Source organism: Parasteatoda tepidariorum, chromosome 10 (assembly GCF_982258835.1).
Source record: "Parasteatoda tepidariorum strain Cologne lab strain chromosome 10, Ptep-v5.0, whole genome shotgun sequence".
NCBI classification, from domain to species: Eukaryota; Metazoa; Arthropoda; class Arachnida; order Araneae; family Theridiidae; genus Parasteatoda; species Parasteatoda tepidariorum.
In genome coordinates, this window is record NC_141764.1 from 76,991,552 (window position 1) to 77,004,956 (window position 13,405).

At 26.9% G+C, this 13,405-nt stretch overlaps 1 protein-coding gene across 1 annotated transcript; it reads left to right on the forward strand.

Annotated features, from left to right (window-relative positions):
• Window positions 1–375: 375 nt before the first annotated feature.
• LOC107440143 (peptidyl-prolyl cis-trans isomerase-like 3) lies at window positions 376–13,144 on the forward strand. The gene is made up of 6 exons (XM_016053014.4): window positions 376–466; window positions 2,016–2,090; window positions 5,175–5,268; window positions 6,523–6,590; window positions 8,051–8,169; window positions 12,877–13,144. Exons 1-6 carry the CDS (start codon window positions 464–466, stop codon window positions 13,001–13,003), a joined length of 486 nt encoding a protein of 161 aa, XP_015908500.1. The 5' UTR covers window positions 376–463; the 3' UTR covers window positions 13,004–13,144.
• Window positions 13,145–13,405: the final 261 nt, after the last annotated feature.

A 13,405-nucleotide genomic window follows, 5' to 3' on the forward strand; every position in this document is an offset into this window, starting at 1 on the left:
GCAGCTCTAGTGCGACGTAAATGAACTACAACAACAATCGTTCACGTGGGAAATTTTCCCGTGACAAAAAATTACAAGCAATGAGAATTGTTCTCAAGTGTCCACAAGAGCAGTCAAGAGGATGCATTTTATTTTAATTCATAGAATTGATTACTCAGAGTCAGAAAACGTGCATAAAGGTTACTATTTTAAATATGTTATGGCATGATTAACTTATATATTGTTTCGATAAAAACTTTCTTTAGAAAAGCGAATTAAAATAAAACATAACAGCAATGGTACATTTCCATTGATGATTAGCACAATGATATGTAAATTTGAGGCAGTAGGAATTACTCTCTAAGAAATGTTTTTCGTGAAAATAAGGCATTGCATATTAGTGAAATAGACAGTTAAGACTGTTAAACTTTCTTTCGTCGAAAAAGTAAGTCTGGCAATTGTTTCAATTGGTAAATTTCAAAAAATGGTAAACATATAAAAAACATATTTTCATTTCGTTTTAAAAAACCCAATTATTTTTGAGATGTAGTAATTATTTCCCAGCTATTTCCCCCATACTCTGTCTGTATACACATTTCTAACAAATATCCATCGCTTGTTCATATTTTATTGTAAAATCTAATACTTATTTTAATTATACGTATGCTTTAACAGTTTACGTGAATGCTTTTATATGATAAAACTAATGTTTGTAAAATTTACTCATAATTTAGAGTAATTTTTTGAAAAAAGAAGAGTTTTTGATATAGTGTTATATTATTTATTATTTTAATAATCCTGAGCAACTTATTTATTGATTTTGCAGGTGTGCCAATTTCATGATTAGAAACTACTTTCAAAATGTAGTGATATTGATTACTTTATTGCTTTTAGGAAACGAATTTAGCCGGAGGATTTAACTTACACTCATGTTCAAAATTAAAAAGAGTTTTTTATAGAAAGAGAACATTTATGAAAAATGGTTTTGAATAATAAATTGGTTTATTTTAACATGATATATTGTAAAGAATTAACAATTCTTATATTGAGGAGATTTCCGCCTCGTGATCTGTGGCAGAATAATGGCCAAGTCTTGGCAACTTCTGGGCAGCCGCAAAGGAGACACTAAAAAAAAACATCTCACAAAGGGACTAACTTGAAAGGTATAACTCGTAGCCATCCCCGGGCAAGCATCTACATGTTTTTTAAAAAAAAATTTGCAAGTTTAAAATCTATTTGGCATCTTGCCGATTGTAGTTGGCGAGACAGATCACGATAGGAAAATATCACTCTTCAGCACACATCTACAAATTTAAGGAAAAAAAATAGCAAATTTGAAGTTTACATGACACCTTGGTGATTAAGTTAGCGCTACAGATCATGATACAGAAATATCCTTTTATGAATACTTTCTTTCAATCTTATATCCCTTTTTTGAAAGTATATTTTTAATTGAAAAATGTTGTAAAATTGTCTATTATTTCTTAAATGTTTAAGATACTTAATTTTTCTCAGAAATGCAGTGTATATCTAAAGTTTCAGAGCAGAATATCATATTCTTAATTGAAATAACATATATGCTTTCTTTTAAAATTGATCACGAGTGTGCATTTTTGCCAAACTCATTTCTCGTTCTAAAATGCTTAGTCCCGGAGATTTCATGAGGTTTTCACTAATCAGATTTGAAAAATTTGCAGCCTTTGAATCTTTCTTCCTTACTAAAATAACATTAGTAATTGCAACGCATCTTAAAGAATTTTATTTTTGGTATTACACAACTCACAACAATGCCTTTTTCAAACAGTAGTGCATTACAATAGTATAAACTACGAAAATAAAGTAGCAACTGCAGTAGTTTGGTTACTTGTAGCATGTTAATTAAATTTAATATAGCATTAGGAAGTTGCCTATTTTTTTCTGGGGCAGTTTTTTCACCAGAATTTTATCAAACTTTATCTGAAAAAAGTTATTGATACATTTTAATAACACACTTTCTAGGGTTAATGCTTGTTATTTATTTATTTATTCTTTTTCAGTCTGTGACTTTACATACTGATGTAGGTGATTTGAAAATCGAACTGTTTTGTGAACAGTGCCCTAAAGCATGTGAGGTTAGTTTATGATCTATTACTGTTTAGAATTATTTTTAAAGAGAAAATTTAGTTTTAATTTAATTGTTTTATTTTATAACCGTTGTTGAACAGCCGACCCAAATTTGAGTTTATGACTACCAACGTTCAACTCCGTAGCCTCGAAATTTTAAACCCAATCCAGTAGACAAGGAAACTCTTGGATCAGTACCCCCAGAGGTATTGATCGGTTGTGGGAACTTAAGACTTTGTGAGCCGGACAGCATTAATGTGCACCAGTCACTATTTAATACACGGGGGTTCTCCGGTTGGCTAGATTCGAACTCTCGTTCCTTACCTCACAAGTGTTGTACCAACCAGGTTATCCCGGCCTGTAATTTAATTGTGATATTTTAATGAATTATTATGGAAGTTTTATTCATGTACTTCATGAGACTTATTGTATTATTGCAGTAATTATTTAAATGGTAAGAAATAAAATATGTAACTTACATTTATTTTTATGTTACACTTGTGGTGTTCTAATAACAAGTTATTGTTTTTTTTATAATATTAAATTAAACCAAATTATTTATTTGCCTTTTCAGATTGAATTTTTTAATAAATAATGTCATGATTTCCTGTATTTATGTTACTTGCTCTTATTTATTGTGAATTTTTAAAATTTGTTGTGAAAATCATGGGTCTATGTTTCATTCTTCTCAGCCTCTTCAGTCCTTAGAGGAGCATAACACTTAAGTTATGCCTCTGCCTCACATAATTTTCAGAAAAAGTACTTTATCCTAAAAAGTACTTTTACCAATTTCTTTGATTTTTGTCTCAACATGTTTACACCAGTGTCTACTTTTGTCTTCATTTTTTCTGTGTATGTTACGATCTGTTTTGTTTGCATTATTTGTTGAGGAATATAATCCAAAGTCTGCCCACTTTTAATTTAATTAAATTAACTTTCTTAAATGAAATTAATGTGAGTAATTAATTCTTCTTAAATGAAATTAATGTGAATTAGTTATTCTGGTAGCTAACCTTATTGACGTGAATGTGTATAAAATTACTTTTAAGTATCAAAGAATTTTTAAACAAAAGAATGAACATTTTAGTGACTAAAAAAAAATTAGTGTACTACCTACTGCTTTTCATTGAAAAGAACTGTAATTTTGCAGGGTTGTACTTTTTTCATTCAAATCACTTAAAAGCAAGCTTATATTAATATTTTTATTACAAAATATTCATGAAATAAAAGCTACATGAAGTTATTAATTCATTATTGTGATGTAAGTGGATGTTTGGCTAAATATAAAGACGCAAATCTGCGCTTCTGAAACAGTTTAGCTTCGAAATCTTTAAGAGCAATAATTCTAAACTATGATTAGAAATTTGCTTTTTTAAATGAAGCCTAAATTATATAAACTATAAAAAATTCGAAACAGCTTCTGAAACAGTTTAGCTTCGAAATCTTTAAGAGCAATAATTCTAAACTATGATTAGAAATTTGCTTTTTTAAATGAAGCCTAAATTATATAAACTATACAAAATTACTAATTTTTCCATTTTTCGTTCAACATATGCTGTTTTTTCTGAAACAGTTTGGTTTAGAATTCTTGATGAAAAATAATTTTATACTATCATAAGAAATAGACGTTTTCAATGCAGCTTCACTACATGTGTATGAAGTATATAAAATTATTTAAAATAACTTATTTCTCCATTTTCGCCCAATGCATGATATTATTTTTGAAACAATTTGGCTTAGAAATCTTTAAGAACAATAATTTTTTTTAACTATGATTAGAAATTAACCTTTTTATTGCGGCTTAAAATATATGAACTATACAAAATTAACTATCATTTTTTGGCTCGTCACATATAATTTTACAAATAGTTTGGCTTAGAAATCTTTACAATAATTTTAAACTATGATTATAAATTAACTTTTTGAATGGAGCTTAAATATATGTTTATGAACTACAAAATTCATTAAAAGTACTTATTTTTGTCTAAACCAGTGATATAATTTTCAACAAATCTTATGTAGTTTTTAAGAAATTGCCTGATATAATAAATACATATGCCTAATATGATAAATACATAAACCGATTTAAAACCATGTATTGCATGGAATATAGCAATAAACATTTTTCTTGTTTGCTTCTTTTATCTCACTTTCCCATCCCTAAACAAAGGCCAACACCAGCAGATGTTGCAACTGTAAGGGGCCAGTGGGGTCAATATTTATTTTCTATGAGAGAGAGCGCATTGGAATGCGTAGTTATTCATTAATGGTCAAAGGGGTGGACACTAATCTGTGAAAGGCACTAATTTCAACTCGTTTTTACTCTCTGTTCGGTTAAAGAATCCTGCAAATAACTGTCACAAATTAAACTTTGGCGAGCAGTAAACATAAAACGTTCTTCATTTAAGATAAGATAGGACATAAACAGAAAAATTGAAAATAGATGTAATCAAGCCAATATTTGCAATGAAAATAAAAGTTAACACATTTTTTTATACTACATATTGTTTTTCAGTCATTTATTTAAATAATGTATAATAAAAGGAGGAGTTTGGAACCATTAGTTAAATTGTCTGAGGAACGGATATACTGAACTCCAGATTATAGTGGACCAAATTTTCGGTCCCTTGAAGGCTCACTGTTTGTTTGTATTAAAATTTTTTTTTTTATAAATAATATAAAACAATATAGGAGTTTTTACCGTACATCATAGAATATCTTTTTATTTTCTTTCATAGTACCAACATAAAATAAAATTTATTTTTTGATGTGACTATATATTTTGTAAATTTAAACACCATAGAAATAATAAACATATCCATTTCTTTCTTTGTTTTGTATTATTGTACTGAATTTAATCCAAGTTGATAACCAGACATTTCAGACCTTTAAAAACAACTGTGAGCATTTTATTTAATGATTACATCTTATTCATAAATTTTTTTTCCAAAAATAAATTGGAAAACTCTTTGAAATTAATAAAGCAAAATGTTCTGCAGTTTCAGTATACTCTGAATTGCAATGTTTGATAAAGTTATTTCATTAATAAATATTTTAATTCTGAGCAGTAATCTATGGTATTTATTTTTTAGAATTTTTTGGCTCTCTGTGCCAGTGATTATTATGATGGCTGTGTTTTTCTAAGAAATATTAAAGGTTTTATTATACAGACTGGAGATCCAACAGGTATATTTTTGATGAACAATTCTTTTGTTTAAATATATTTTTAGTGTGGGAATATTATATGATATTATTAAGTAATATTAATTATTATGAAGTATTATAAACTTTGAACTAAATTTTCACTTTTTTTTGCATAAAAACATATCAATATAATGTGCAGTGCATAAAATAAAAATGGATTACCCCGAGTAACTTTGGATCTAATAATGTTCACTTTTTATGACTCAATCTTAATAGTTCAAAGGGATGACTTCAACTATGCTGATTTATTAGTGTAGATATCTAAAGTTACTAAATCAGAAACGTACTTTCTTTGAATAAGAAACGGATTCAGATTGATGACCATCACAATAGCCGTAATCTCGGAAATATGGTCTGAATAGTTTGATCCAGAGAGCGGTCCAAAGTTTGAACCCCGTAATGTTAATTTTACTTTATGCGTCTATTGCCATATCTTGCAAAGTTTTCAAGTTAATTGAAAAATTTTTGCACAGAATTATAAATTCATTTATTCAAATATAATTTCATGCAAAAAATAACTTTTAGTAAATATTTATTATTTATTTTATATATTTTTTCAATGATAGTTGAAAATATTTTGAATAGTAAGATATAAAATTTTTTGCATCATTTTAAGGAAGGCAATTTTTTAAATGGCAAAATACAAAATTTAAGCATCCAGTAGATCCTGAGAGATCGAATTTTAAAAATACAAAGTTTTAAAAGTTTGATTTTCCTAGAACTATTCATCAAATTTCAATCAAATTTTGTATTTTGCTATCTAAAATTGCATTCTGGTCTAAAAAATTATGTACCTTACAGTTCAAAATTTTTTGACTATTACGAAATAGTAAGAAAAATAAAAATATTTATTAAAACTGTATGCGTTTTATAATTTGTATGCATTTGTAATTCTTGACTTTCCCTAAATTCCCCTAAAGACGTCAGCTTCGGTAGCCGTATTTGTATTTCCATTGTTTTCTCTTTTCTTTATTGCTTCAATTATTCTTTCGTATGAAAATTCTGCTGCGTTTCTTTCGAAGGAAGTTCTGTTATTATAGATTTAAATATTTTGTATTCTTTTTCTTACCTGGAAAATATGATATAAGAATTATACTTTATTGGTAGTTGAATTGATTTATTCAATTTATCTTATCTTGTTTATAATTTTTTTTACTTTAACCATGATCAATAATGACAAAGGCCAAGAATGGAAAACTTTAGCTTAAATTACTATGTATACATATATATTTTTAGGAACCGGAAAAGGTGGGCTTAGTATTTGGGGAAAGAAATTTGAAGATGAACTTAAGGATGAATTGAAGGTATACCTTATAATATTTTATTCTCTTTTTTTAATAATATTTCTTTAAAAAAAAACTGTTTTTAATTCTGATGACATATTCCACCTGAGATTATTGTTTACTTCTTAAATTTTGATATTATTAAAAAACTGGGTAAACATGTAGTGTTGTTTAGTGGAATAAATATTCTATGTAGATGCACAACAAATAGTATGTAAATTTTTTTTGTATTAAATCTATTGGGTGTCATGTATTTTATATTTTTCTTTTATCATATCAGAGCTCAAAGTTATCTTCTATTTCATTAAAAAAAATGTACTTAAATCTTCCTTAATAATGTAAAAATTTCAATAATGCTCTGAAACTTTCGTGACTTTCCAAATTTTTGTTTAAATTAGAGGGGAAAATAAATAAATTTTATGTTTCTAAGAAAAAATTGAAGAAATTACAAATTTAAAGATTTCATTATATGCTATGAGTCAAAATATCGAACAAAATGAATGTCAAGTATGGTTATTAATCTACTGCCATAGTTGTCGACAATTATCCTTGAATTGACAGGCATGAAGATATTCTATGTTGGAGAAAGATATAAAAAGTTTCGATCTCTCTTTCCTTTCTACCCCTTCATTGGAATGTATAATATTTTAGGTTTTCAAAGGGAGAATCCTCATATTTTGCTACTCAATTTTCCATATTTAGAGTATTTTCTCCCACTTTTTTTTTCTAAAAATATTTTTGCTTAACTTTTTAAAATTTTTTTAAAATCTTTTTTTAAAAATGCTTCTTTTTTCATTCAAGTGCAGATACTACTAAATCTGCTACCAATTATGTATCTGCCATCGCAGAAAATTTTTAGGATTACCCCTTTAAAGGAGAAAAAAGGCTATCCTAAAATTTCTCTATCCCAACCCAAAGGCAATTTGTCAGAGACTGATGTGAGGAAAAATTTTTTTTCTCTGCTTTGCACATCCATTTGCTCATTTCGACAATAAATTAACACAAGATAAAAATATGCAGCAAATAAGTTAACTTCTTAAATAAATCATAGATTTTTCTGTTAACTTTTTAAATTTTATTTTAAAACTCAGCTAAAGATTCTGTATTCCACTTGAAGATGAGGATCTTTGGAACATATTACTAATGCCCCCATTAGTAATATGTCCTCCATAGTAATCAGAAATCTGAAAAAGACCCCTACCAATGTTTAAGACAAATAAAAAAGTTATGTGTTTAAATTTAGCTAATTTAAAACAAGCTAAGAAATTTAAAAAATCATTCTGCAGATCTTTAACAAAAAGGAGAAGTTCGTCTTAATTTTTTTAATCAGGAATTTCCAAAATGATATTGTATCTGTGTATTTTAATCTCATCCTCCTCAAAAGCCTGCCCCTTGAAACACCCATGTGCTTGAGCTAGATTAAACTAAATGCATTGTTTTGCATCTTATGCTTTGTAGTACATATCGAATAATTTTTGCAGCACAGTACTCGAGGAATGATTTCCATGGCAAGTAGTGGTCCAAACACTAACGGATCACAGTTTTTTATTACCTATAGTAGACAACCTCAACTAGATATGAAGTATACTCTTTTTGGAAAGTAAGACATAAAATTTTATCTAATTTTTTTTTGCTATGAAATTTATTTGGATTTATATTTAGCTGTTGATTGTGCCTAACTTTTTTTGACTGTATATTATTGAAAGATCTCTTTGATTAAGTCCATCTAATTCTAAATAAGAATTATTAAGCACAATTTAATATGAGTAGAATGGAAATTATATTATATAGGCTCTTGGTAAAGTATCAAATACAATAAAGAATGAAATTTTTGATTACAGAAAGTGCTTTGATTAATTTTATTTTTAGCATTGCTTTATTTAGGTTTTTATTTTATTGGGTTTTGGTTAGAATTAGAGTTCAATAAGCAATGGAATTTTTGAAACCGATTATAGAAAACTATTTCCACTAATTTTATTTGCAGCATTGTTTTACGTAGGTTTTCATTTTATCGCTTCAAATTTTTGCTGCAACCTTAATATAGTGTTAAATTTAGCCCTGTTACTATTCTAGTTGAACCATATCATGTAATCAAATTTCTTAGACAATATGGTTCAACTTTGCACAGTAATGAGATTGTAGCAAAGATGAATCATGTTATGGTTTAAGATGTTCCAAAATTTCTGACAGTGTAGTTAATGTGAAGAAAACATTTATTTAGTTTTCAATTGGTTTTCAATTAATTATCAATGAACATAATATATTTAATGCTGTTTTCTTGAATATTGAGGCTTAACATTTGTTTTGAAAAGTGTAACTCTAGTCCTTCGGCGAAAATAATTTCTGGATGCATGCCTGCTACCAACAATTTAATTTGTATATCAAACAAATATTGAATTAAAATATAAAAAAAAATTATTTCAATATTTATATTGCAATTTATTTACGAATACTAAAGCTGCGTTTCTTCAAGGAAAAAGAAAAATTTATTTTATTCTATTTTATGCCCAATTCATGATATACTTAAAGGAAAGTTTTTGTTATTTTAATTTTAAATTAGAACCACGTTTATGCTCACAAAAATATTTTATTTTAAAATTAGATGAAGTTTAACACACCAAATTTTAATTTATAAAAAAATATTCGCGCATTTTAGCAACAAATAACAATTGTTAATTTTTGTTTGAAGCATTCTGTGAATAGGCTTTTTAAAAAATAGCAAAAACTTTCTTTTTGGATATTTGTTTTTGGTCAAGTGTTATTCCAAAAGTTATGCCATACAAGAATATGACCCTAGCCATACATGCAACTTTATTTTTGTTCATACTAGTCTTTGTTTTGGGTCCTCCAATAGTTTAGTTATATAAGGAACATTTTCTTAGTCATATAAGGTAATCATCTAATTATCATATATTACTACATCACCATAATAACAAAATTCGTTTTTGCTTTAAAAAAAACTGCCGTGAGTAGTCTTCTAAAAAAAAATAGGGAAAACCTTCTCTTCTTTTCAGCCTTGTCTCTCTTTTTTCAGTTCTTTCATTTCTTTGTTTTAGGCTAAATTTTCATCCTAAGCTTCAGTCATATGACGAGACATCACTATCACTACATCTGTAAAAAAAATTCATAGCTTGTTAAGTAATCTACAAAATATTTTAATATGGAATGGAATCATATCAGAAATGATTAGCTATCAATTATGCAAGTGGTGAAATTGCAATAAAATTTTGTTAGAAAGGAATAATTATTCTTAATTTTGGTGTCTGTAAAATGTAACATGAAACTTGAGGTCAAAAGTGAATAACTACAGACTTTTTGTATTATAACCAATCATAATGATTTGTTATTTGCAATCAAATTGCTAATGTATTTCGTTGCATATTTACACAGTAATTAACTTTGTTATAATTGTTATGTAAATAAAATTATTACTCAAAAACAAAAGAAATTTAACAAGAGAAATAGGCATATGAAGTTATTAAATGAAATAAATAGTCCAGAATGGTATTGGAAGAGTAGTTAAATTCATTTATGGGGAGCAACGACAAACAGACATGGGCAATTCCACCATTTATAAATGTTGTATTTTCAAATTTTAAAAGCTTATAACATATAGCTTAGAAATTTTTTAGAGCAGTTCTAATAATTTTTGAGAAAATAAGTGTTCATGTCATTTACACTTATGTCTGTCCTACCATTTCTAAGATAGAGCTCTAAAAATGGGACTAGGTGTTTGGCCTTGGTTGGGTGGTAATGGTGTAAGCTAAAATAAATATGATGATAATATCAGCCTTTAAGGCTAAAATATTACCAGTTGTTCTATCTACCATTAAGAAGTGAAATTTACTTAATACTTCCTTTGAAATTATAAATTTCTTTACAGAAATATGAATTTCAGACTAACTTTTATTTTTCTTAAATTTTGTTGATTCTGAAATTTGTAACTTTTATATTTAACAAATGCATTAAGGTATCCAAATTTGTTATATACTAAAAAGTGAAAAGGGGGATCTAAAGCAAGTCAAACTTTTCTTAAGTCTAAGTGTTTCTTCAATCTCCACAGATTTCAGTTATGTTGAATTAACCATATGCGAATAAATAATATTAACAAATTTGAAAATAAATTTACTTTCTTAATAAAAATCAGCAAAATTTTATATGTAATGCCAATTTATTCTAAAACACATTTTTTTTGTTAGTGTAATTGAAATTGTAGGTAAATTAGATTTAAATTTTATAATTGTATTTTTTTTATAGAAAATTAAATAGAAAATATTATTTAAGCACATAGAAATGTATATTAAGGATTTTAGATCATATTAAAAGAAATGAACTAATTTAAATAAGATCAACAACAAATTAAATACTTCTTTAATTTAGTAACTAAGTCAAAAGAGTCATTCAACTTGTATTTCTTTAATTTCTTAGACTTTGCTAACAGTTTTTCTCTTAAAATCAATCGCATAGCAAATAAGGGCTATTAACATCTCTATTGTTATAAAAAATCATCGAATTTGATGGATGATGAGAGTATCTTTTTTTTAATCAGTTTATTTTTAAAAATGTACAAGTTATTGAAATGTGCTAATTATTTGTGCTGAATAAAATATGAAAAATTTAAAAACCAATAATTTTATTCAAACCTTCATTACAACTTTTCATAAACACATATTAATTGTTTTTTATTATTGAATTTTGTTTCATAATTCCAGTTTTTTTATAAAATTAAAGTTATATCAATATAAAAATGTTTATGGTTTGTAAGTCAAAACATTCCACCAATTCACTACTGGTATAAAGCAAAAAGACCAGGACTCTCTCTATCTCTCCCTGGTGACAGGCAAACCAACACCTGCTTATCCCGACTGGCCAGTAGACACCTGAAAAGTCTCACATTTTCTGCAAATCAAAAGATTTTTCTTCTTTGCCCTAAATGCCAACAAAACCAGGCATCACCTGAGCACATCTGGAACTTTTAGGGGCTGGACTGGAACGACATTCATTCCTCTCCCATTCTGGTTTCGGATTTTCTTAATATCAACGGATTCATTGATCTGGTCTGACCCCGTCAGACCAGATGGGAATTAGCAACAACAGCAACAACAAGTCAAAACAATTTCCTAAAATATAATTAATGTTTTTAAATGCTAAGAATAAATCATGTTTTCATGATTTGTGTAAGTTGTGCCATTGCACTAATTTTTTTAAATTCATCTTTATTTGATTAGAGCATGTTAATTTGTTTTGCACTATTAAAAATATCTACACGCATATTTTTTAATCAATTCTAATATAAAATTTGCATGCAATCATTTTAATAGCAATATTAGTAAAAATACCATTACCAGTAGCGATAAGTTGCTCATTAGATATATCAGCATGAAACTCCTGCATTTCATTGCTAAAAATAAAATTTATATAGTGATCTCAAGAGTTCTTTTATTAGCTTTTTGTAGTGACTCATAAGCTATTGTAAATAGTGTGTGTTCAATGTGGAGTTAAATAAAATTTATAAGAAAAAAAATTTAAATTTTTTAATTTTTAAATGAATAAATTACATTTATTTTATTGAAATTTTAGTCTAATGTAAGATTTCTTTTGAGCATTAATTTTTAAAATTATTTATTTAAAAGTTCTAGTTTTTAAATTATATTGTTAATTACAAAAGACGTGAAAAATATGAAGATAATTATCCCCAAAATTGATTCTAATTAAAAAAACAAACATTTGAAAGTATCATGCAAAACATTTTTTTATTTAAGTCATATTATTTATATCTGTTCAATTTATAACTTTAAAGTAAAGTGAAATATAATACTAAAAGTAGTAAAATATATTCAAGTTTAGTTAAAGTTTATTCCTAAATTTAGTTAATTTTTTTTTTCCATTCTGAATAAACCTTTTTTTTTTTTAATTATTTGTGCATGTAAAAACTTCTTTAAAGCCCTTTACTTTTGATGTAAGGGAATTTATTTAATTTACTGAAAAATTTTAACAGCATTTGATAAATGTAAAAATAGTTTTTATAAAGACATCACAAAAACTTGTTTCTCTCTTTTTGTTGAGTAGAGCGTATAATTAGAGGCTCAGTTGGCCTTCTACTAACGGTCGCACCACTGAGTTTAGTTTTATATTTCATTATGAGTGGTATAGAAACAGCAATGTTTTGTATCTTTCTTTTAATTGGTAATATCGTATTGTACATACCTTTCTAAGTGAACGAAATATTTTGCTACAGTGACTTAAAATTTATGTGACATTTTGTTGTTAAATTTCCATTACAAATAGAGTTATTTATTTTTTTCAGAGTCATAGATGGCTTAGACACTTTGGATGAATTAGAAAAACTACCCGTGAATCCAAAAACATTTCGACCTGTTTCTGATATAAGATTGAACTCTGTGAATATTCATGCTAATCCATTTGCAAAGTGATTTTGTTATTAAAATTAAAGATTTTAAATCATTTAATTTATTTTTAATGTTCAGCAGATAACATCATTCATTGCAATGAATAGGATGCTGTCTTTGTACATAATAATTAAAATTAAATAAAAGTATTCTTTATTTTGTTAATATTTGAAAATTATTTTTTTTTAAAAAAGGTGATAATAATTTTGATAGATATTGGTTGAAGATAATAATGACTGATATTTTCATCTATGTTATGGGCAACGGCTTATTGCTCTTTAGCAAGGATAACAAGAAAGGTGGAAATCTGTTCTCTGATAGGCAAGTTTTTTAAATGAATATTTGCACAGCTGATGACTGTATACCATCGCCTGTTTTATTCCAAAGAAAGTGTTTTTCAAACGACGATTATTAGTATATGTAAGT

Coding starts and splice junctions, on each gene's coding strand:
- LOC107440143 (XM_016053014.4), top strand. Junction 6,591..8,050: donor AACTTAAGGATGAATTGAAG/GTATACCTTATA, acceptor TAATTTTTGCAG/CACAGTACTCGAGGAATGAT. Junction 8,170..12,876: donor AAGTATACTCTTTTTGGAAA/GTAAGACATAAA, acceptor TATTTTTTTCAG/AGTCATAGATGGCTTAGACA.